General features: G+C 38.2%; 1 protein-coding gene across 1 annotated transcript in view; it reads left to right on the forward strand.

The window, feature by feature from the left end:
- Window positions 1–1,824: 1,824 nt before the first annotated feature.
- PFDN1 (prefoldin subunit 1) overlaps window positions 1,825–25,835 on the forward strand; it is a 65,178-nt gene continuing 41,167 nt past the window's right edge. Inside the window, exons 1-3 of the mRNA XM_017873908.1 lie at window positions 1,825–1,904; window positions 4,940–5,106; window positions 24,613–24,697. Of these exons, the coding sequence (XP_017729397.1) occupies window positions 1,857–1,904; window positions 4,940–5,106; window positions 24,613–24,697 (300 nt within the window). The 5' untranslated portion in view covers window positions 1,825–1,856. The remainder of the gene's footprint in view (window positions 1,905–4,939; window positions 5,107–24,612; window positions 24,698–25,835) is intronic.

Below are 25,835 nucleotides of genomic sequence, written 5' to 3' on the forward strand. Positions count from 1 at the left end.
AAAAAAAAAAAAAAAAGAAAAGAAAGACAAACAGGACGACGATTAACTACACCAATGATTTATTGAGTATCTACTTGTGTGCATGGAGCTATGTTTGGAGATTTTTATCCTGATCTCATTTATTTCTCACAATAACCCTGTTAGGTCAATATTGTCATTTTCAAATTAAACACGAGAAGATTGAACCTCATTAAAAATAGGTGGCAGATCTTGGACGCGATGGCTTGCCTATAATCCCAGCCCTTTGGGAGGCCGAGGCAGGCGGATCACTTGAGGCTAGGAGTTGGAGATCAGCCTAGGCAACACGGCAAAACCCCGTCTCTGCCAAAACTACAAAAAGTAGCCGGGCACGGTGGCAGGCGCCTGTAATTCCAGCTACTCGGGAGGCTGAGGCAGGAGAATCACTTGATCCCGAGAGGCAGAGGTTGCAGTGAGCCGAGATCGTGCCACTGCATTCCAGCCTGGGTGACAGAGCGAGACCCTGGCAAAAAAAAAAAAAAAAAAAAAAAAAAAAGGGCCAGGTGCGGTCGCTCAAGCCTGTAATCACAGCACTACAGCACTTTGGGCGACCAAGGTGAGAGGATTGTTTGAGCTCAGGAGTTTGAGACCAGCTTGGGCAACAAGGTGAAAACCTGTCTCTACAAAAAATCCAAAAATTAGCTGGGTGTGGGTGGTGCGTGCCTGCAGTCCCAGCTACTCCGGAGGCTGAGGTGGGAGGATTGCTTGAGCACGGGAGGTTGAGGCTGGAGTGAGCGGCGATTGCACCACTGCACTCTAGCCTGGGTGACAAAGCAAGATCCTGTCTCAAAAACAAACAAACAAGCAAACGTACCAAAAAACAAAACAAAAAACCCAAACCACAAAATATCCAAGTGACTTGCTCAAAGTCACACAATTAGTAAATGGAACCAGACACAAGCTAAAAGTAGACCAAGCCTTGAATCTGGATCAGGCTGGTTCCAAATTCCCTGCCCTTTCATCTCCCTAACAGTTTGTTTTGTTTCTCTCTCTTTCTCTTTCTTTCTTTCACTCTCTTTTTTTTTTAAAATAAATTTCCTAATTGTTTATGTAGCACTTTCTCTTAGCATAACAGTTTTTAGAGTAGGTAAACATTTTTTTTCCATTTCCAAAAGTCAAATGTTATCTATTCTTCTGGTTCAAATGCCAGGTCCTTTTATGGCAGAGATTCTCAAAAAAGTGATCCGCAGAGGAGTTGCACCATTAGCTCACTGGGATAGTTTGCAAAAGTGCAAATTTCCAGACCCCATTCTCAAAGATTCTGAGTAAGTTTGAGATGAGACCCAGAGAACCTGCATTTTTTTTTTTTTTTTTAAACAAACGTATTCAGCCTCTCTTGAGAACCACTGTGCCTAGAAGGTCTTTGGGAAGCTTTTGGAAGTAATAAGTTCGTCTTGGAAAGAACACTCCAGACAAGCTTTCCAGTAGTCTTTCCCAAACTGTCATGCCTGAGGTTCTGGACTTATTCTTACTGATTCCTGACAGCTGCACAGCGACTAGCTGAAGGACTCTGATCGACTGATGAGGGTTTGACCTCATCTACATACATCCCAGTTTAGCAGCATATACTAAGCTAACTGGCAAACTGCTTAAAGCCACATGGGAAATCTGCGCGTTGGGCTATGTCTGGAAGATGTGGAGGAGCAAGCCAGACCTGACCGGTCAGATAGTGAAGACACTGAATCCAAAACCCAAATATTTCAGGGGTCAATTCTCAGAGAAAGGTAGGAAGCCCGGTTAGTCCAACTCATGCGCAGGCGCGGAAGAAAGACGGAGGCACAAAGTAAGGTGCGCCCTTCCCCCACCCTCTTTCGGGCCAACTCCCACTGCGCAGGCGCATGCAGTGCACCAACATGGCCGCCCCCGTGGATCTTGAGTTGAAGAAGGTAAAAGAGGGTCTTGGGCAGGCGGAGGCCTTCTCTTTGGAGGCTGAGGGGACTATAGGCAAGAATATCGAGTGAGGCACGAGCCTTGTATAGGGCAGGAGGGTCCAGTGGACTAGGGAATGGTTTCCCAGAGTCCTAAGGCCACATTGCGTCTCCATAAACTGGGGTGGGGGGCGAGCGGCTCTTGCTGGGCAGGAGCCGGTTTGTCTGGGTGAGGTAAGTCTGCGGGCCTATCTCGGGCCTGTGCAGTCTTTCTGAGCTCTAGAGACATTTTGTTGCGTTTGGAGGCTTCAGGGACTCACTTTCATAGTAGGAACTAAAGAGAGCATTTCAAATGGGGGTGCCTTCGGACCCCTTGCCTGAGTTGTGGCATCCGTAATTCTGCCTCATTTGCTTTGAAAAACTCCAAGTCCAACCTTTGTTTTAGGCCGTTTATTCGGTTCTATTCGGAAAACCAGGCATTGTAACAGCACATGTTCATTTCAGGATTTGGCCCCCGCCTTTCCTCTGTTTAAGTACTTGGTCAAAAAAAAAGAAGAAAACAACAAAACCTTCTGTTTGAAGGACTTGTCAAAAAACTAACAAACCAGTAAAGTTTCCATAAACCGGTATCAGAAGGATTGTTTTCCTGCTTTCCTTTGCTTATAATGTGTTGTTACTCATATTTTTGCTGTCTAAGAATGATAAGCATTCTAACACCACTAATGACCCCAAACCAGTATGCTTTGTGCGGTGGGGTGGATTGGAAAGGACCCTAGAATTTATCTATTTTAAATCTACTTTTCTAGAAAAGGAACCAGTACTAGAAGAGTCTGTCAGAGGTTGGGACTAGAATCCAGTATTCTCTGTCTTACCTCACACTTTTTTTTTTTTTTTTTTTTTTTTGAGACGGAGTCTCGCTCATCGCCCTGGCTGGAGTGCAGTGGCGAGATCTCGGCTCACTGCAAGCTTCGCCTCCCGGGTTCATGCCATTCTCCCGCTTCAGCCTCCAGAGTAGCTGGGACTACAGGCGCCCGCCACCACGCCCGGCTAATTTTTTGTATTTTTGGTAGAGACGGGGTTTCACCGTGTTAGCCAGGATGGTCTCGAGCTCCTGACCTCGTGATCTGTCCGCCTCGGCTTCCCAAAGTGCTGGGATTACAGGCGTGAGCCACCGCGCCCGGCTACCTCACACTTTTTTGACCACTATTTTGGGTTCTTCAGATGAGCAACATCTTAGTTAAGACTGCCTCTCTGGTCAACTTGTGCAAAGGAAATAGGACAGCTGAAATAGCTGTTGCTTCTAACAAATGAAGCTTTTATTACGGTTCTGAGGATATTATGTGTTTGTGTCTTGCTTTTGTTCTTGTTTTGAATCTTGTAAATTTAGCTCTTAGGTGGAGTTCTCTCATCTTTAACAGTATACTAGCTCATCTTTAACGGTATACTAGCTTCCTTACCAAGCTGTACAGAGCAGTCAGATAATACCTGGAATTTTACATTTCAAAACAAAATTGTGTATTCTAAAAATTTACCTTTTTTTAATTAAAAGTACCGATTTAAATCAGGGTTTAGTGAATGGATTTTCCTCCTGGTACTTTTGAATTTGTTGCTATATTTGAAAAATGTGGACAGTGAATGCAAACTAAGAAAATGATTACAGGCCGGGCGCGGTGGCTCAAGCCTGTAATCCCAGCACTTTGGGAGGCCGAGACGGGTGGATCACGAGGTCAGGAGATCGAGACCATCCTGGCGAACACGGTGAAACCCCGTCTCTACTAAAAAATACAAAAAATTAGCCGGGCGAGGTGGCGGGCGCCTGTAGTCCCAGCTACGTGGGAGGCTGAGGCAGGAGAATGGCGTGAACCCGGGAGGCAGAGCTTGCAGTGAGCTGAGATCCGGCCACTGCACTCCAGCCTGGGCAACAGAGTGAAACTCCGTCTCAAAAAAAAAAAAAAAAAAAAAAAAAAAAAAAAAGAAAATGATTACAAACTTAAACTGAATAATTTTGACAAATGATTAATTTAAAAACTTTAAAGGTTTTATCTTCTAATGTTGTTACAGGGTCCTTTTTTTGGGTGGCGACAAATAGGACATTTCAGGCCCCTCCCCTTCTCCAAAGTAAATCTTTCAGAATCTTACTAGTAGGTGAAAACAAGGTCACAATAAAAAATTATGTAGTAACCTTTGCTGTACATTGCAGTCACAAATGTTATTATTAAGGCACAAATTTGACAGCATGTGAAAGTCATTCCAGGCACTTCAACAAGAATATCCAAGAACTGTTTATCTTCCAGTTAAGTAAGTGTACGCAAGGGTCAAATTTGGCCTGATGCAATTATTTTGCCAGTGCTTTGCATTTTTTCTATCTTTTTTGGTCTTCCTCTTAAAAATGTTCATATTATGAATATTACTATAAACAATGGAATAGAAAGATTGCTGAACAAAGGGGTTAGAAGAAACGTCTTTAAATACACCTTCCTTTCCCTCTAATAGTTGTTCAACCTTGTGCAAGCCACTTTTATGTCTTAACTCATTTAGTTACTTAATTTGTAAATTGTGGATGATGAAACTGCCAATGCTAACTCATGGCATTATTGAGAGGCATAAATTAGATATTTATTATATTTCCTCATTAATATTCTTATATTAATATTTCCATATTAATATTTCAAACTAATGTGAGAAAGTGCTTTGAAACCTAATTGTGCAATACAAATGTAGTGAGTTATTACTTTTATGGTTCTTGTTTTGAATCTCTGGGTTTCATCCTTGACTATTGCATTTATTTCTTTTACTACTCCTTGAATACTTGCTACTTAATATGGTTATTATTTAATGTGCATTTGTTTTACTTCACACTGATTGTATCTTCTGATGATTGTAAATTCAGTATTTAGTATGGTGACTTGTTCGTTTACAGTTATGTTGACTTATTGATATTTGGTAAATTTCACAACTTTGGCTAGCATGTTTTGTTTTAATATATTTGGATTTGACATAAATGTTTCCTGTAAAATATTTAACCTACTAAATCATGGACTTGTTTTTATTAGGCCTTCACAGAGCTTCAAGCCAAAGTTATTGACACTCAACAGAAGGTGAAGCTCGCAGATATACAGATTGAACAGCTAAACAGAACGAAAAAGCATGCACATCTTACAGATACAGAGATCATGACTTTGGTAGATGAGACTAACATGTATGAAGGTGTAGGAAGAATGTAAGTAAAATGTGTCTTTGATGGAGTTATTTTGGGAGTGCTTTTGTCCAAATTAAATAGAATGTGTTCGTCTTAAAACTTGGGTTAGGCCAGGCGTGGTAGTTCATGCCTGTAATCCCGGCACTTTGGGAGGCCATGGTGAGTGGATCACTTGAGGACAGCTTGGCCAGTATGGTGAAACCCTGTGTCTACCACAAATAAAAGGATTAGCTGAGCATGGTGGTACTTGCCTATCGTCTCAGCTACTTGGGAGACTGAAGCAGGAGAGTCACTTGAACCCCAGAGGTGTGCCCACTGCACACCAGCCTGGGCAACAGAGCTAGACTCCGTCTCAAACAAAACAAAAAAAAACCTCGGTTTAAAGTATCTTTTTTTTTTTTTTTGAGATGGAGTCTCGCTATATCACCCAGGCTGGAGTGCAATGGCCCGATCTTGGCTCACTGCAACCTCTGTCTCCCGGGTTCAAGCGATTCGCTTGCTTCAACCTCCTGAGTAGCTGGGATTACAGGTGCACCCCACCACATCTGGCTAATTTTTGTATCTTTAGTAGACAGGATTTTACCATATTGGCCAGGATGGTCTCCAACTCCTGACCTCGTGATCCACCCACCTCAGCCTCCTGAAGTGCTGGATTACAGGTGTGAGCCACCACGCCTGGCGGGTTAAAGTATCTTAGAATTAACTTTGAAGATTGTCCAATTAAATGCTTTCTTTTTTTAAAATGAGGAGCTGAACTTCAGGTACATTAATTAAAGTGTTTAATTTTAGACTTCAAAGTCCTTTTTTTTTTTTTTTTTTGATATAGAGTCTCGCTCTGTTGCCAGGCTGGAGTGCAGTGGTGTGATCCCGGCTCACTGCAACCTCCACCTCCTGGGTTCAAGCAATTCTGCCTCAGCCTCCTGAGTAGCTTGGACTACAGGCGCGTGCTACCACACTCAGCTAAGTTTTGTATTTTTAGTAGAAATGGGGTTTTACCCTGTTGGCCAGGATGGTCTCAATCTCTTGACCTCTTGATCTGCCCGCCTTGGCCTCCCAAAGTGCTGGGATTACAGGCGTGAGCCACCGTCCCTGGCCTTGAAGTACATTTCTTAAGTGCTTACTTTCCTGTTCTGTCTATGATTACATACTTAAGTGTGTAAGTTCAGTAATAAAAATGATTTATCATGGAAAATGTTTATAGCAATATTATATTGTATGTGAAGAAGATTTATTTAAGTAGGTGCAGTTTTAACCTCCTCTTCCCTACTTAATTTATTAGGAGTGATACAAATCGTAAATCTTTCCGATATCTGATCAGTGTTATAAAATAAAAATAAAGATTCAACTGTCATTTAAATACACTCATTCTGGCCAGGCGTGGTGGCTCATACCTGTAATCTCAGCACTTTGGGAGGCCTAGGTGGGTGGATCCCCTGAGGTTAGGGGTTTGAGACCAGCCTGGCCAACATGGTGAAACCCCATCTCTACTAAAAATACAAAAATTAGCGAGGCGTGGTGGCGCACACCTGTAATCACAGTTAATCATGAGGCTGAGGCAGGAGAACCGCTCGAAACTGGGAGGTGGAGGTTGCAGTGAGCTGAGATTGCACCATTGCACTCCAGCCTGGGCAACAAGAGTGAAACTCTGCCTCAAAAAATAAAAAATAAAAAATACACTCACTCTAAGTGTCATGCGTTGTTCTAGTAGGAGGACAACTCACATGTGAGAAATCTAGTAAATTATTTTACTTTTGTTTGTTCTAATTAATACACAATTAACTTCATACATTTCACTTTTTTTCCTTTTAAAAGCATATTACCCTTGTGAGAGAGAACAGGTCTGCTTCCTATTCTTTAAGCAGAAAAGAAGGAATGGAAAAGCCCTTAAGTACAGGTCACATTCCACTACAGTGAGCTAAAAGGAGAAGACAGATTTTTTTTTTTTAAGTTGGGGAGGTACAGGAGGAGGGTTTTTTCTGGAATTTGGTCTTTGAGTATTACTTAGTAAGTAGACCATTACTTCAGGTTTGGAGATCTTTTAGTTAGAATGGAATTTGACCTCAGTCATGGGATGACTTGTTTTGTGATTGATTTGAAGAAAGAATAACATGTGCAAAATTTAATAATGGCTTTGGAATGACATCATGAGAAGTAGACCCTGCTCATCACTGACTAATCCATATCTTTTTGGTTCAGAATTAGATTATGTTAAATTGTTCATCTGATTTTGCTTTCTCAGAATGAATAATATAGCACAAGTAAATTTTATGTCCACGCTTATTTCATTTTAGCTTAAGAGGATAAGGATCCCAATTTGAGAGTTTGTTACTGGGACACAAAAGAATTGGGATGAGAACAAAGTAGAACTCTCGAATATGTCTGTGTAGTATGAAATGCATTGTTGGCATTCACTACAGGATAATTTTATCCTTAATGTGAATATCCTTAGGTCTTAAAACAGTAATGCCAGCTTTATTAACATGTTGTACTTGGATTTCACATCACTGCACTAGCCTTCGTTTGCAACAGCTAAAGAATTCCTTTTCAAAATAGAAAACCGTTTCACTCCCTTTGGGCCTTTGAGCTACAGTGAAGTTTTAATTTTTAATTAGAATAGTTTCATTTATTAAACGTTCTACAGAAGTGTTAGGAGAGTTGTTTTTTGTACATATTGTCCAAAGTGCTACAGATAGGTTGTTTTCCATACAAAGAATTTTAGAGTTTAAAGGCTAGGATATGAATTAATTAATGGTAGAATGGTATTATTTCCAGAAGGTTTATTTCATATAAATTATGTTTCTTAAAAGAAGTGTGGAGTTTTAAATGTTTGAATAAAGTTGAGCTTCTACGTGATTTCAGACTTCTGTTTTAAATTTGACTTTTGTACTGTCTGCATCTCACCGGGAGTATGAGTTTGACCCTGCATTGTAGGGGCATGTAAGGTGAATAGCGTTTGTTGTTTGGCTAGCGTATTAGTGCCCTGAGAGGAAGAAAAGACTTGCTGAGTATTAGTCTGGTCATGAGGATGTTCTCTTTCTTGATGCTAAACCTGAAATATCTATTTCTGAATTTATAGTCTTGAGTAATTTTGGGTATCATTGTGATTCACTTCTTTAATTCTAGTCTTTACCTTAATTTGTTTTTTTCTTTTCCTTTTTGAGTGTTATTTGGGAATTCTGATTAGAATATTACTTTTTCCCAAAGTTTCATTTTAAAACCACAGATAATAAAATGCAAAACTTCATTTTTCTTTTAGAACCTGCGGTGGATTTTCCCATTGCTGAAATTCAGGTCTCATTGCTTCTTGCCTGGAGTTTTATGATAGCATCTTAACTGTTCTTTCTTCCTGCCTTCATTCTGTCTGTCCAAATCCATTCTTCACTTATCTGCCAGAATTAATCACGTTAATATTCTTCATAAAATCCTTTGTTCATCCTCTGTTGTTCACAGGATAAAATCTAAACTTGTTGACCTTGCATTCATGGTTATTCGTAATCTGTTCTTAATTTACCCTTTGCCTCAGGTTCCACCACTTTCTTTTTTCGGGGTTAGGATAGCATGTATATTTCATCTCATGGACCTACCTTCTACTAGTTTGTGTTACGTGTTGAGAAGAATTTTGAGATGTCAAATGGGTTTTAAACATGCTTTAATTGATTAGTGATGTCAGTTACACAGTGAGGGTAGAAGAGTAGTAGCACATGTACCAGAAATTGTTATCCTACCCTTGCCACATAGGTTTCCTCACACATGTTATGTTTTTGTGCTTTTTTGCTTTTGCTTAGTCTTTGGAGAATAACATTGTGCTTGGCTGGCAATATTCCTTTTTTACTTGTGAAATTCTCATCCTTCAAAACATAGCTCCACTCTTACTTTGTCTCTGAAGATTTTTCCAGCCCCTGGGGCAGACTCATTCACTCTTTCCTTGGTGATAGCAGGGCTTTTGTTCCTATAGCTAGTAAAGCACATTGAGTGTGTAGGTGTGTTTAAATGGGTCAGTCTTCCCAACCAGATTGTCAGCTCTGGGAGACCATATATATATATTATCTTTGTTTCCTCATTCTCAGTATAATGTCTGGCACAAAATAGCTGTTAAATGTGTATTGATTTGAATTGAATCTTATTCTTTTTTCTTGCCTAAAATAACTTTTTTCTTTTGGTTTCTTAGAAAAAAAGTATTTTAGAAAGTGTCAGACACTTAAGAATGAGTTTATTATCCTATTTTAATATATGATCCATGTAAGATGAAATTATAAAAGTAACATATTTTGACTAAGGTCAAAAAAATTATATCTGCCCAAAATCACGTCCTCTGATCTGACAGGATTAATTCTTAATTAAATATATTGAGAAGGTTGTCTAATTCTAAATACCAGCCAGTTGAAGAGATACTCAGAACTGAAAATACAGAAAACTGAAAGCTTCAAGATTATGCTTGAGGGTAGTATAATCCTTAGAGAATAAAGGCTATTTTATGCATAATAATATCAATATATTTTTATCCATTTTACCTTCCTCATCTTCGCATAGAATGTAAGTCAGAGGTTTTTTTTTAGGGTATGTATTTAGTAAACAAATCATTGCAGGCCCAGATATCTTTCATTTCATAAGTATGGACACATTTTGTAGTGTTAAATACCTCTTATATATGGCTATTTTTGGTTTAAAACAAGGAAAGTCAAGCTACAGGATAAGAGATGATGAATTGCTATATACTGTAAGCTCTGAGTATTTGTTGCTCAAAGCTATATTCCATCCAGTCTTTTGGCATGTTGCCAGCACATTTTAGTTCTCTTACTTCATATTCTTTAGAGAGGCTGTTATGTAGCCTGATACTACTACCACCAATTTCTGGTTTTGCTACTTAAGCTGTTTGTGAGCTGACCTCACCATACTGCTTTGAGAACTATGATGAAAGTTACAACTGGGGAATGATCTGTCTGAATATTTGGAAGTGTTTGTCTTTGCATCTTTCTAGCATGCACAGGAGGGAATAGACAAATCTCAAATGTTATGTGAATATTTCTTGTATATATTTTTCACAGATAAAAATGTTTATAATTGCTTGTGTGTGGGTTTTCTTCCTTTTCTGCCTTGCATGGTAGAGGATAGGAGTATTTTAAAATAAGAATTACATTTGAAAGTGCACATAAATGACATTTGACCATACTAGTGTTTGAAAGGACCATCATTAGAATAAATGTCAAACTTATTTTTATGAACAATAAGTATGATCCTAACCCTGATTTGATGTCACATCTATTATTTGAACATCCTTTTTGCTTGAGCATTACATAAATAACATTTCTTTTTTCCAGAAGAGACAAATTAACTTTTTTTGATATAAGAGGAACTTGAGTAGATTAGCCTTTAAAAGAACAATTAGTGCCTTTTAAAACTTGAACCTAACTAAAAATAACTTTGTACCATATTTAAACTAATTTAGAGGTATGCTACCATTCTGTGGGTATTTTTTACATTTAAGGAACTAAGAATGAACAATGGTATAAATCTGCCAACTAGATAAGTGTCTAGCAATGCAAAAATTTCTGTTTGGGAGCGGTGTTACTATTTCTACTTGTTGAAGTAATTTAATGGTTGATCTCTAATGGTAGAAAGATCCAGAAATGTAGAACTTAAGATAAATGTGGCATGAGTAGAAAGTGAAACAGTAGGTGTATTCCTGATAGGTAACAAATTAAAAAAAAAATCTAAATAGTTAAGCAGTTTTTCAACTGTTTAGGTTGTAGAAATCTGAACTCTTTATGACAGCTTGGCTGAACTGCCCTTTGTTTAAAATGTCATGTTGGTTTTGTTGTGATTGTACTTGTTAGTTTGGGTGTTGACCTATAATTTGAATCGTGGCATTTAGTAAAGGTGGGATGAAATATTTGCAGCTTCCCTTAGTTATGTTAAATATTAATAGAAAGGGGTATGCTCATGCTGCTTCAAGTTTTGCAACCCTTTTACAATTTCATGTAGCTGTAGAGTTGGTCTTCCAGTCAATCTGAGGTAATTTTAAAACTGAAGAAATGGTCATACTATATTTTATTACTAAGAGATTAGGAAATGAAATTTTACAAATCTTAGTATAGTAAATATTATTGATATTGTTGATAAATACTGTTGATACTATAGTAAAAATAGTTTATATTGTTGCTCTCAGCAGAATCAAGTTTGGATATTTTATTTAGTGCATACTACGGGGAAAAAAATAATGTGTGAGATTACTTTTGGTGTGAGAGTCACATTGCAAATGCAAATTTATAAATTCCTTTTATACCCTCTTTAAAGGTATTAATCTGTATTTTAGAGAAAGTGAAGCAAAGATAGTTGTCAAAAGTAAGATGAGATTATTTTTTAGATTAAAATTTTTTTTTTTAGATTTTTCTTAAAGGAAGAGAAGTTCTTGGTGTTCAGCTGCTTTTACTAATAGAACATGACCCACCCTTCTTGTGTTTTTATACAGAGCCATTTAAAGTCATGGCTTTCATTGCCCAGAGTTCTAAGGGAAAACAACAACAACTTTTCCTGTTTGCAGGGAAAAACGACTTCAGTTTTGTTGACGCTGAATATGTATATAACCCCAGATGGGCACACTCTCCTCTTACACAGATTTAGTACTCTGGGGAGAAGAGATTTTTAAGTAATATTCTTAATTTCCTTAAGTTGTCAGTGATTTAAAAGCTTGATGTTCATTTTTAAGTAATATTCTTAATTTCCTTAAGTTGTCAGTGATTTAAAAATTTGATGTTCATTATAACTCTGCTCTACTGCTGTCTAGAATAACGTCACTGTTTTTGTGCCAGAGGGAGTTAACAAACATTTGCGTAAGAATTACATAGTCCTGTTTCTTCTGCAGATGAGTACTTTTTAATAATTCTTTCCCTGCTTCCCCTCCCATATGCCCCAGAGTCTAAAGATTCTCACCAAAACACAGGAAATTAATTTTGAAAATGTTATGTTAATTAGATGTCTATTGTTAAAAAAGGGAAAAGAAGTCTGTTATCTTGGAGAGTACAAACATACTAAAATAAACTTGTTATGGGGTTACTTATTTTAGGCTTTGGACCTGTTTTAAAAACATAAATGTAATTGATTCATTTAGCTACTTGGTGGACTTTGCTTGCTTCTGCATTTCCTGACATCAAAAGACCTGGCCTTTTTTTTTTTTTTTTTAACTGACAAAGGATTAAACAAAATCAACCTTTGTTGTATGAAAAGTGGCAGTCATTTTCAGGATACTACAGTGTTTTCCAGTCGATGATAAGCAACTGAGCGAAAGGTGAAAAGTACCATTTGCTTCCTGTTCCTATGTAAAAAAATTAAGGTAGCCGCAGTCTTGAACTGTTACTTTGTCACTGAGGAATTGTGTGCTGTAACTGACTTAATTAGCTGAATTTCTCCGAAAACAGTCAATTTTAAGCCGTAACAAGAATCTTCTGATTTTAGCTGCCATTTATCTCATAGTGCAAAGTTAGGAATAACTTACTATCTAATCTGAGAGTGAGAACTGAAATGTTGATGTCAAGGAACATAATCTACTTAATGAAATATCCAAGAAGGAGCTCAGAAAAATACTGACTTAGAAGGTGAGTCAGTTCATATATACGAACACATACTTGGTAATGCCTTTTGTCATTCTTTTTTATTTCTAATATCAGGAATTGCTCTTAACTGCAAATATCCTTTACTCTCGTGAAATAATTAGGATTACTAGTGTGTTACATCTACTATTAGTGCCTATGCTTTTGTGAAGAGTGTATGCTTATTTTATTTATATAATTTAAGTTCAAATGGACCTGTCTGGGAGAATGTTATTTTATTGTCCTGGCCAGGAACTCTTATTAACAACTCTTGTTTTGCAGTAGATCAGTTGTCTTGAAATGAACTAGATTACTTGGAGGCCACTATCCTTTTTGCTTTGAAGAGGACTTAAAATATTCTGAAACCAAAATTTGTACAGCAACAGGAGCCTAGTATCAAAAATGTATCTTTAAATAGATAAGAGCATGACTGCCCTAAGCCCAACCTTTACACTGGCTCAGAGTAAAAAGATTTGAATCACAATATGCATCCTGTATGTGTGTGTCTGACTGAGACTTTGGCATTTGTGCCCAAGTATATTTATATTTCTCTATGACATTCTGCTTTTGTACCAGGAGTACTCTGCTCTCTATCTGTCCTCTAATACTTATTGGATAGTAATTTTAAAATATTTTATCTATTGCTATATTTTAACTTACTAGTAAAATAAAGATCATATCTTGGAAAAAATTGTGGAATAACTCACTGCCTATATGTGGAAATGTTTGGGGTTTGATGAAGCCAGAGTAAAAGTAGTAAACATCAGAGGTGCTTACTTACCGGAATACTTAGAATACCAAATAGTAACCCGAAATAAACATCATGTTTAAAATAGATTAACATACTACTGCTTCAATAGTTTTGATTTAAAATAAGCAGTAATTTTTAATTAGTAAAAATTGAACATAGCAGTGTGTGTTACTCTACTGGAACAAGGAATGCTTATATGGGATTGGGTTCTGGAAGGGACAATGATTCTCCAGTAATTTCAGTGAGTTCTCAGTCCTTATCTTATTCGACCTATCAGTAGCATTTGGTCCTGTTGATCTTTCTTCCTTGAAGCACTTTCTTACCTTGGCTTGCAGGATACCACTTCTTGGTATTCCTGCTACCTCACTGTCCATTCCTTCTCAGCCTCCTTTACTATCTTCATTTCTTTTGCGTCTGTAAGTATTAAATTGACTTTGGACTTATCCCTTGGATTTTTTTTCTTTTTCTTTTTTTGTCTATATGTACTCAGTCTCTTAATAATCTCATCCAGGAGTGTCTCTAAATGCATTTTTTTTTTTTTTTTTGAGACGGAGTCTCGCTCTGTCGCCCAGGCTGGAGTGCAGTGGCCGGATCTCAGCTCACTGCAAGCTCCGCCTCCCGGGTTTACGTAGTTCTCCTGCCTCAACCTCCCAAGTAGCTGGGACTACAGGCGCCCGCCACCATGCCTGGCTAGTTTTTTGTATTTTTTTTAGTAGAGACGGGGTTTCACCGTATTAGCCAGGATGGTCTCGATCTCCTGACCTCGTGATCCACCCGTCTCAGCCTCCCAAAGTGCTGGAACTACAGGCTTGAGCCACCGTGCCCGGCCTCTAAATGCATTTTTATGTACTGACAACTCCCAGATTTTTAATCTTTAACTTAGTCCCCTTCTCTGAACTCCAGACTTGTATATTCAGCTGCTTACTTTACATCTTCATATGATGGTCTAATAGGCATCTCAGAATTAACTTGGCCAAAATAAAATTTTTGCTGTTTACAAACAAACCATCTCCTCTCTCAGTATTACTAAGTGGGTTTTCCACCCTTCAAGTTTTTCCAAATCTTGGAGTCACCCTTGGCCCCTCTCTTTCAATCTTATATTTAGCTCATTATCAAATACTATTGACTCTATCTTTAAATTTTGTTCAGAATCTGAAGACTTCTTACCACCACCCTGGTCTAATTTACCATTGGTTGATGGCAATTGCTTCCTAACTAGGCTCTTTGCTTCTGTCCTTAACCCTTGGCTGTTTTCAACTGATCAGCCAGAGTAATCCTTTTAAAATGTAAGTGAAGATCACTGTAGTCAAATGGCCTCCCATTTCATCAGTGAAAAATACAAAGTCTTTAGCACTTGCTAGTTTCTCTGCCTGAAATCTTCTTCTAGGTGTCTCCATGGCTTACCCTTTCTCTTCCTTCAGGTCGTTTCTAAAAAGGGAATGAAGCCTTTCATGACCATCCTATTTACAAGTACACACCTAACCAGCACCCACACTTATTTGCCCCTTGTTGGCTTTATTTTTCTCCATCGTACGTCACCATCTGGTGGCAATGATACTATTTGCCTTTCTTTTTTTTCCCTTCTTCTACCCTCCATGGTATCCAATGTCTTTCTTAAAGAATCAGTATTATTGAGTTATAACTTGTATAGAATAAAATGCATGGGTTTTAGGAATACAGTTGGGTGAATTTTGACAAATGTAACCACCCCAATCACGATAAAGAACATTTTCATCACTCTAAAAACTTTCTTGCTTCTTTCAACTCAATCCTCTCCTTCCTTAATCCTGGCTCCAAGCTGCTGCTAATCTGATTTCTATGACTGTAGATTAATTTTTTCTGTTTTAGAACTTTATGTAGATGCAATATATAAATGGAGTCATTATAGTATGTACTTTGTTTACTGAGTGTAATGCTTCTGAGATTTACTCATGTCATATAGGTCAGGCCTCCTCAGGGGCCGTATGCTGGGCTTCAGTTCTACTTATTTTGGTACGCTGGACCTGCCGTTCTCCCTATGCTTGCTAGCTTCATCTTTAGCTTGGCTACAGGAATTCCAGGGATTTTGTTGAGGCATGACAATATCCAGAGTGAGAAAGTGCCATGTTTTCTGGTGTCACCTTCATGGGAGCACCTTTCCAGAAGTCTTCTAATGGTCTCCCACTTATATTTCATGACAGAAACTGAGTCACATGCTAAGGCTTAAATCTTGGGGGATGTAACTGCAATGATTGGGTAAGGCCAATCAAGATTCAGCCTAGAACTTACTTCCCTGATTTACTTGGGGAAATAGAGAATACCCAAACAAAATTGGGGCTCATCAACAAAAGGAAATGGACATGGGGGTAGTTAAACAATAGTGTCTGCCAAAGTCATCAACAATCATAATAGTGATCAATAACTGAGGGCTAGCTATATGAAAACTATTGATATATTTGGGATGAATTAGGCAGAGTTTAGTCTGGGAGCATAGGCAGGCAGGAAGCTATTCAGGAGGTTAGGAATAAGAGCATAAATTAAGGTGGTGGAAGTGGAATAGTGGGGTGAAGGGTCAGTATGAAAGAAAGTGATAAATTGGAAATACAGGGAGGATATCTGGCATTTTGGGACTTGCACATGGTGATGTTGATGGAAGCTGAAGTCGAGATGGTGAAACTGCTTGTAGGGAATGTTGGTGTGGGTTGATAAAATGAGTTTAATTTGGGCCATGTTGAATTTGAGGTGATATGGAACATACAAGTGGAAGTGACCATAGATGCTGGACATAGTGCAGGTGATAGTGGTTGATACTATTTTCAGGGTTATTAGCTAAGTTGAGGCCTTGAAAATAAGTGAGTTCTCCTAGGGACTTTGGGTAGAGATTGTTTAGCAGAGAGCCTTGCACAGTGCTTGTAGTATGGGCACTGGAGAAGAAAGAGGAAGGAGGGATTTATGGATACAGTAGTTAATGAGGGAAACATGGATAACATAATACAGAGATGCAGCAGCAGCATCCCTCAGAGTTAGATTTGAGCATACAGTGGTCTGTAGATTGCTTTTGTCTAGGCATGGCAGGGTTCAGGTGCTGTATGTCTGTATTATAACCTAGTACTACCTTATTTATTTTGTTGCTCAAATAATTCTGCTTTGACCATTGGGAGCTCTTTGAGATTTTCTGCTTTTCTTTTTCTCCCAGTCTTGAAATGCAATGGTGTGATTGTGGCTTACTGCACCCTTGACCTCCTGGGCTCAAGCAGTTCTCTACCTCAGCCTCCCAAATAGTTGAGATTACAGGCATGTGCCACCAAACCCAGCTAATTTAGAATTTTTTTTGTAGAGATGGGATTTTTTCATGTTGCCCATGCTGGTCTTGAACTCCTGGACTCAAGTGATCCCCTCACCTCAGCCTCTCAAAGTGCTGGGATTACAGGCGTGAGCCACTGTGCCTGGCAACTTTATTATTATTATTATTTTCTGAGACAGAGTCTCCCTCTGTCGCCTAGGCTGAAGTGCAGTGGCTTGATCTCAGCTCACTGCAAACTCCACCTTCCGGGTTCAAGCAGTTCTCTGCCTCAGCCTCGCGTGTACCTGGAACTAGAGGTACCCGCCACCATGTCTGGCTAATTTTTTTTTGTTTTTAGTAGAGACAGGGTTTTGCCATGTTGTCCAGGCTGGTCTCGAACTACTGACCTCAAGTGATCTGCCCCACCTTGGCCTCCCCAAGTGGTGGGATTACAGGTGTGAGCCACCATGCACAGCCAGCAACTTTGTTTTTTTAGAGTGGTTTTAGGTTACAGAAAAATTGAGCAGAAAGAACAGCGAACTCTCACTCCCTTTCTACTCTCTCCCATGCCGTTTCTTCTCTTATTAACATCTGGCATTAGTGTGGTACATTCGTTACAATTGATGAAAAAATATTGATAAATTATTGTTAACTAAGATCCATAGTTTACATTAGGGGTCACTCTTTGTGTTATTATACAGTATAGTTTCACTGTCCTCCAAATCCCTTCTGCTCTACCTGTTCTTCCTTCTTCCCCTTCCTTCTGCACTCTCTTCCCTGGTGACCACTGACCTTTTTACTGTTTCTATATATAGTTTTGCCTTTTCCGAAATCTCGTATCGTTGGAATGATGCAGTATATAGCCTTTCATGCTATACTGGTTTCTTTGACTTAGCAATATGCATTTAAGGCTTCTCTGTGTCTTTGTAGCTTGATACCTCATTTCATTTTGTTGTTGAATAATTTTCTATTGTATGGAAGTACTGACAGTTTATCCATTCACTTATTGAAGAATATTTTGGTTGGTTCCAAGTTTTGGCAGTTACAAATAAAGCAGCTGTAAACATTTGCACATGTGCATAGAAGTTTTCAAGTCATTTGGATAATGGAGTGCATTTGATTGATCATCTGTTAAGCTTTGTAAGAAGCTGCCAAACTGTCTTCCAAAGTGGGCTGTACCATTTTTGCATTCCCACCATCAGCGAATGAGAGTTTCTGTTGCTTCACAGCTTCACCAGCATACGGTGTTCTCAGTGTTTTGGATTTTATCCATTACACTAGGTGTGTGGCAGTATCTCATAATTTTAGTTTATAGTTCCCTAATAACATATGCTGTTGAATATCTTTTCACATGCTTATTTGCCATCTGTGTTATATTTGGTGAGATGTCTGTCAGATCTTTTGCCTGTTTTAAATATGGTCGTTTGTTTTCTTATTGTTGAATTTTAAGAGTTCTTTGCATAATTTAGATGCAAGTCCTTTATCAGATATGTGTTTTGCAAATATTTTCTTCCATCTGTGGCTTGTCTTTTCTTCAGCTTTTTGTTTTTACAGTACTTCCTGACCTTCTCATATTGCAGTGTGCTCCAGGTTCATCTTGTATTTTCCCTGCTGAGCCCTATAGTTAGTCATTTCTCCAAGAAGCTGTGGTTCCTGATTCCTTTTAATGCGTAATGATTATTTAGAAAGCTATATCTGGTCATTGGGTTTATTTGTTACTACTGAGGTGTTACTGTTTCTAGGCCCTCTGGTGACTAGCAATAGATAATATGTGTATATATGCTACTGATTCATGTGTATGCACATATCTACATTTGTTTCTGTGTCTATTCATCACTGTACACATACTAAGCTGAATATGAGTTTATACGGATATCTCCGACTCTTTTCGATATCGCAGTGTTCATTTTAGCCTTCGTTTCTTGCTTATTTGTAACTTCTCTCTAACACAAGAAACCTGGCTCCTATGGTCCATTGTCCATTTACTTATTTATTTATCCCAGTACACATATAAAGCAATTTCAGAATTGTTTGCCTGTATCTCCTGTGAGAAACAAATTTAACCAACTAGTTAATCCAAGGTTGATTGGATTATTTGTATACATGTATTCACATATACACATATTTATAACAACTTACATTAGAGCCATTATAGTATGGTACAAGAAAGACCAAGTATTCTAATCTAATACATATAAGCTGGGCAAGGTATTTAACCTGATTAGGTCTTATTTTTGTACTTGGTAATTTTTTACATACTTAGAAAACATTGGCCGGGCATGGTGGCTCACTCCTATAATCCCAACTCTTTGGGAGGCCGAGGTGGTTGGATCGCCTGAGGTCAGCAGTTCGAGACTAGCCTGGACAACGTGGTAAAATCCTATCACTGCTGAAATAACAAAAATTAACTGGGTGTGGTGGCAGGCACCCGTAATCCTAGCTACTCCAGAGGTTGAGGCACGAGAATTACTTGAACCCTGGAGGCGGAGTTTGCAGTGAGCTGAGGTGGCATCACTGCACTCCAGCCTGGGCAACAGAGCAAGACTGTCTCCCCGCCCCCCCCAAAAAAAAAAATTGAGGATTTAAGAGGAAACATTTTTCAGACGATGAATTTTAAAAAAGCTATCTCTCTCTTTTCCAGTCCCATTTCATCTTTGTGTAAATCCTTTTTATTTTACTCATTTTTTCATCTTGCAAATGGAATGACATGTTGATTTTTTTTTTTGAGACAAGAGTCTCACTCTGTCTGATTTATTTAGTACTCCCTTAATATCTCTTAATGAAATTGCACATTTTTTAAGTAGAAGAGGTGCAATGTTTGTTAGATTTATTTTTATTTATTTATTTTTTTTGAGACAGAGTCTCACTCTGTCGCCCCGGCTGGAGTGCAATGGTACGTTCTTGGCACACTGCAACCTCTGCCTCCTGGGTTCAAGTGATTCTCCTGCCTCAGCCTCCCGAGTAGCTGGGATTACAGGCACCTGACACCACGCCAGCTAATTTTTTTGTATTTTTAGTAGAGATGGGGTTTCACCATGTAGGCCAGGCTGGTCTCGAACTCCTGATCTCAAGTGACCACCTACCTCAGCCTCCTAAAGTGCAGGGATTACAGCTGTGAGCCGCCACACCTGGCCAACATGCTAATTTTTTAAATGTGAGTTTTTACTTACTTTATTGACATCTTTACATGTCAATAAAAATACTTTTTTTTTTTTTAATTTTCAGTTTGGTTTTTTCATTTAATTAGTCATTCTTTTAAAAAAATTTTATTTATTTTTTAGGGATGGGCCATTGCTATGTTGCCCAGGTCCTGGACTTGAACTCTTGGACTTAAGCCATCCTCACACCTCAGCTTTTTTTTTTTTTTTTTTGAGACGGAGTCTCGCTCTGTCACCCAGGCTGGAGTGCTGTGGCCGGATCTCAGCTCACTGCAAGCTCCGCCTCCTGGGTTCACGCCATTCTCCTGCCTCAGCCTCCTGGGTAGGTGGGACTACAGGCGCCGCCACCTCGCCCGGCTAGATTTTGTAGTTTTTTTTAGTAGAGACGGGGTTTCACCGTGTTAGCCAGGATGGTCTCGATCTCCTGACCTCGTGATCCGCCCATCTCGGCCTCCCAAAGTGCTGGGATTACAGGCTTGAGCCACCACGCCCGGCCCACCTCAGCTTTCTAAGTAGCTAGGACTACAGGTGCATGCCATTATGCCTGGCTGCCCCCTTGGTTTTATCTCCTGTTTTGTATCCTATTTCTGTGCCAGTGTGGATGCTTAAGGTCTCCAGTATTCAGCATAAACTCTCAGGGTAAAGGCCAATTTACTGCTGTCTTACATTCCTCAATTCCTAGTTTCACTTCACTTTGGGCCTTTGTGGAATCCTTCCTTTTGTGTTAGTTCAACAAAATGTTAAAAACAAAATTTTTTTTTTTGCTTTGTTTTAATCAGGAGTGTTCAAGGTATCTACTCTTCATTATGTCAATAACAGAAGTCTCTAACTCACTGAGCAGTCCACAATGTGGATGTGCCGTAAAGTTACCTTACTAAGGAAGTGATTGAGAAATATATTCAATTTAAAAAAAATTAAAATAGAAAAAATTCAATTTATTTCTACTTTCTTCCGTGCTAAAAATTACAACATAAAAATTCAGTAACTTTCCTCACCTGTGGAATTAGGCAAAGAAGCAAGATAGGCTCATTCTTATGTCTCTTCTATGCTGCTTAATTTGTGGATACCCTGAAACCTAAATGCTATTAGGATACGTTTTAGACACCCTCTAAAATTTCCCACCCAAAGTGAACTTGTCATAAGCATTTCATTGTTTCTAAATAGCATATGTCTAGGTGACCATACTTTGGAAAGTGTGTCCAAAATGCAGCAGTGCAACTGATCTGGGATTGTGTTTTGGGCAGGTAAACAACGGTTTTGATTCATACTGAGTTATAAAAAAGTGGAAGTTGTACCAAACTGCAGGACGATTTAGAAAACGGAGTCTGGTGTTTCTCAAATAATCAAAACCAAAGCCATCAGAATTTTGTTTTCAAATGGCATAATTACAAATAAATGAAGAAGTGAAATAGCAGGTTACAAGTCCTTGAGAGTGGTCATTGCAGAGGCACATGGCATTAATTTCCAGGTCAAAGAAGAGGCCTTTTGCAAAGCATCAACTCGAATTCAGGTTATATAATCCTGAGTATTTGAAGCATGTTATCTGCATATTATTTGTCATGAGCGAATACTTTCCCTCTTCGTGGTTTATTTTTCCTTATTGGTACATTTTGAACTCCAGAATTCTTTATTTACTATTTGGCTTTTCATAAACAATCAGGCAGAATGACTATGAGATTCTCTACATTGAGAAACTGTGTACATAATATTTGCTTATGAAAAGACTCGTATTATCATGATAAATCCTTTCTCTCCATATAGTATCTGATAATCCAATGCCCTTTTAAACAATAGGAAAGATGTTTTCCAAAGACTTTTTTTCAGAAATCAGATGTTTCTTGCAGCCCTTTCCAATCTTCATACAATATATCTTTGCCATTTTTTAAATTGAGGACTAAACCAAACTTTCCATAAGTTTTTGTGTTTGAATTTTTACTGTGTAACTACTCTTTGAGGTAGACATTTGCATTTACCCAACACTCATCCCTGTTTAAAACTTGCGTGGCTGAGATGTCCTTAGGCTTATAGTAGTAAGTTGGCCAGCTTCGGTGGAATCTCTCTGGCCTTTGAAGTTGGCACAGTCCAATATAGCTACCTCAAAGGATATGTGGTCATGGAAAACATGTTTTGTTGTTGAGTGTTCTTGCTTTCTAGTAATTTTATTTTCTGCTCAAGAGATTTAGTATCTGTTCAGATACTTTATTTTTAAAGGCCACATAAGTAATGACTTGACCTCTAATCTTAGCTTTGAAATTTTCCCAGACACTAATAAAGATGATGTCTGATGACCTTTTGAGAATAGTACTCATTGGCCAGCTATCAGTGCTACTTAAAAATGCATATTTTACTCAAAAAATTATTGCCATGGCTAAAAGACTTTCTCAGTAAAATCACGTTATGACATAATTTGGTGACTCTTGCACCTTGTTTTAGAATAGTTTTTACATAGCATTACTGAGACTTAATACTGTTCAAAACAACTCTTCTCTTCAAATACAAATATGAGTTAGTTCTGAGAAAAATATTCTGTAAACCATAATCTTATCTGAAATAGCACCTGTCTCTTGGATCCAGTAAGAATATTTTAGACATGAAGTGTTCTATAGTAAAAGACCTAGAATTAATCCTTGTTTTGCATGAATGTGGGCTATCTTTCCTGTAAATATACAGTAAGGTTTTTACAAATAATCAAGTTACTACTGAAGACTAAGATCATCAGTTAAATTATCTAGGCTGGGCTGGGCGCAGTGGCTCACGCTTGTAATCCCAGCACTTTGGGAGACCAAGGCAGGCAGATCACGAGGTCAGGAGATCGAGACCATCCTGTCTAACACGGTGAAACCCTGTCTCTACTAAAAAATAGAAAAAATTAGCCAGGCATGGTGGTGGGCGCTTGTAGTCACAGCTATTCGGGAGGCTGAAGCAAGAGAGTGGCATGAACCCGGGAGGCGGAGCTTGCAGTAAGCCAAGATCTTGCCACTGCACTCCAGCCTGGGCGACAGAGTGAGACTCCGTTTCAAAAAAAAAAAAAAAAAAACCAAAAAATTATCCGGGCTGGCCGCATTAGGATATAAGCTTAATAATTAGTGGAGTAAAAGAAGTTCATCAGATTGTATTAATATATGTGGTAAGGCTTAGTTATGAAGAAGAGGGGAAAAGGCAGTTTCCTTTCAGGGGTTGGGGCATAGCTAATTGCCCTTTGTGGTCTGTTTTTACTTGTCTTATATCTATAATAACAGGCTCTCTTGATAAGAACCCACCTAGGCACAATGATGTTTTTGTGGGGTTGGCAGAGGAAACTGCATGTTGCTACCTTGATATGTTTCCTCGTTTGGCTTTTTGTTAAGAGTTGATGTTTAGTTCTTTGTTGCTGAACTCTGTTAGTGCAAAGAGAAGAAAAGTCTTGCTTAATTAATTGCAATATTAAATTGAAATCTATTTTAGCTTCCTTAGACGTCCTGAAAGAGATTTGCATAACTGGGGTCTTCCCTTGGTTCCAGTGGAGGGGAAATATTTCAGTTCACTTACTTGAGGCCATAAAAGTTTGTTTTTCCTTTTCCTGCAGCAAGAATTGTGAACATAAAGTCATGAAACAGATTCAGTGTTAATTTTTAAAACGTCTCCATATTTCCACCCTCATCAGTGGCAAATAATGTGCCTGACAGTAAAATGGAAAAAGTTGAAAATTTCCACTTGTACATTTTGAGCTTTTCAGAGGTACTATACACTCTGGAAATAATAATAAAAGATACTAAGGCTTATACAGTGCTTTTTGTTTGAGGAACTCATATAAACACTAATGCATTGATCTTAACAACAGTACTTGATTGTGACTTTAAAAGGTCATGAGTTACTGCTGCTTTTTTTTTTTTTTACAAAAAAAAAAGATGGAGGGGCACTCCACTTTACAAATATTGTTTAAAAAATATCTAGATAAAAATTGAAACAGATAACTGAAAAAACAAAACTTATAGGGTTTTATTTGTTTGTATGTTGACTTTTCTTTGGCCTATGATATATTTTTATTCCTTTATTATTTTTTCTTTTACATGTGAATCTACTTGAAGCCTGATTTTCTATTCTTTTCTTTTCTTTTTTCTTTTTATGTTTTTAAGACAGGATCTTGCTTTGCTACCCAAGCTGGAGTGCAGTAGCACAATCATGGCTCACTGCAGCCTTGACATCCCAGTCTCAACTGATCCTCCCACCTCAGCCTCCCGAGTAGCTGGGACTACAGGCGTGTGCCACTATGCCCGGCTAATATTTTAAATTTATTTTTTGTAGAGATGGGGTCTCATCATGTTGCCTGGACTGGTCTTGAATTCCCAGGCTCAAGCAATCCTCCTGCCTCGGCCTCTCAAAGTGCTGGGATTACAGGTGTGAGCTACTGTGCCCAACTCCCGCCCCCCCCCCCCCTTTTTTTTTTAATGAGACAGGGTCTTGCTATGTTGCCCAGACTAGACTCAGACACCTGGGCTCAAACAATCCTCCTACCTCAGCCTCCTGAGTATCTGGGACTGTAGGCCCGCACCCCTGTTCCCTGCCTGATTCCTGTATTAAATAAGAAAGCAGAATCTACTTTTAAGCCTTTATTCCTACTCAGCCAGGAAGGTTTAAACTTGTGGTGGTTTCCTGAGCTTGACATACTATGTTAATATGCATTTGTCCTTTTAGTTTGTTCAGTTCAATATTTGTGGTATGTAGCTATTGATTTCGATGAATACAATAGTCATGTGGTGGCTTAATTTTCAACATTCTTGTGTTTCATAGGTTTATTCTTCAGTCCAAGGAAGCAATTCACAATCAGCTGTTAGAGAAGCAGAAAATAGCGGAAGAAAAAATTAAAGAACTAGAAGTAAGTTTTTATTGGCAATAGGAGTTAACTTTTGGGAGAAAGTAGTAATCTTATTGTGTCATATTAAATGAAAATGTATGCCTGCCTGCCAAAGTAATGTCATATTATTTTTATTTGTTATATTTACGTTGGAGCCGTGAAGCTGTCATATTCATATTCATAGCGTGTATAAGACCAAAACAAAAAAAAGGATAGTCTCTTCTTTGGAACTGTAGAGAATTTTGATGAGATGGTTTTAACCTGAATGTATTTTGTTCATTGCCCTTGAATGTGTTTATTCTTAAAAAAAAAAAAAAAAAACCATAAACAAAATGTGATGTATATTTAAACAACACATATGTATTGGATTGTGGTGGATAGGCAGGAGAGTGGGTAATAATGATAAATTTTAGAGGATCTTGGTATAGGGTCTTTTTTACACGTTGTAATTCCTTTAACCTAAATTAGGTTCTATATAAGGACAAAGTAGCAAGCTGTAACCAATTAGCTATCTGAAGGATAGTGCTCCAATGAGAACAATTTTTTCTTTTTAGCTAGGGAAAAAGATGATAGGTAACAGTAAGCAAATCTTTGGAAATACTACTTTATTATTGTTATTATTATAGTTTATTTATACATTAAGACTTTTAGTAAGATATTCTTCTTGGGCTTTGGTGAAAGGCCCATCCTGTGTATGGTAAAAGTTAGACTGGACAAAAAGCTGGTTATTATTTCTTACGGACCAAGATTTCCCAACATGTGGGTGGATACATTGACTTCATAGGTCATTTCATTTAATTTCTGTGAGTACTGTTTGAGGCAGAGGATCAGAATCTAACTCATCTCTGCTGAATTTGGGAGCTACAACCTACAACAAGGATTTCTTAGGTTCACTGAATTGGCCTGGCCTGGGAGTATGTAGTATCTTAGGTTACTTAGGCTTATTTTTGACTACTGATAGTTGAAACAAACTTGGTAATAGATTTGTAGCTTAGAAAAGTATATTGTAAAACAAGACAAAAAAGCAAAATACTAAGTAAAGAAAAAACAACCTGTGTTAACCAGGTTATTGTTGTGTCCTATTTTAACATTTTAATCAGCTTAACTGTTTTAAGAGGTTCAATTTGATATCTTGTGTTTTTACTTATAAGAAACAATT

The sequence above is a fragment of the Rhinopithecus bieti genome, unplaced genomic scaffold (assembly GCF_001698545.2).
Source record: "Rhinopithecus bieti isolate Rb0 unplaced genomic scaffold, ASM169854v2 scaffold_8674, whole genome shotgun sequence".
NCBI classification, from domain to species: Eukaryota; Metazoa; Chordata; class Mammalia; order Primates; family Cercopithecidae; genus Rhinopithecus; species Rhinopithecus bieti.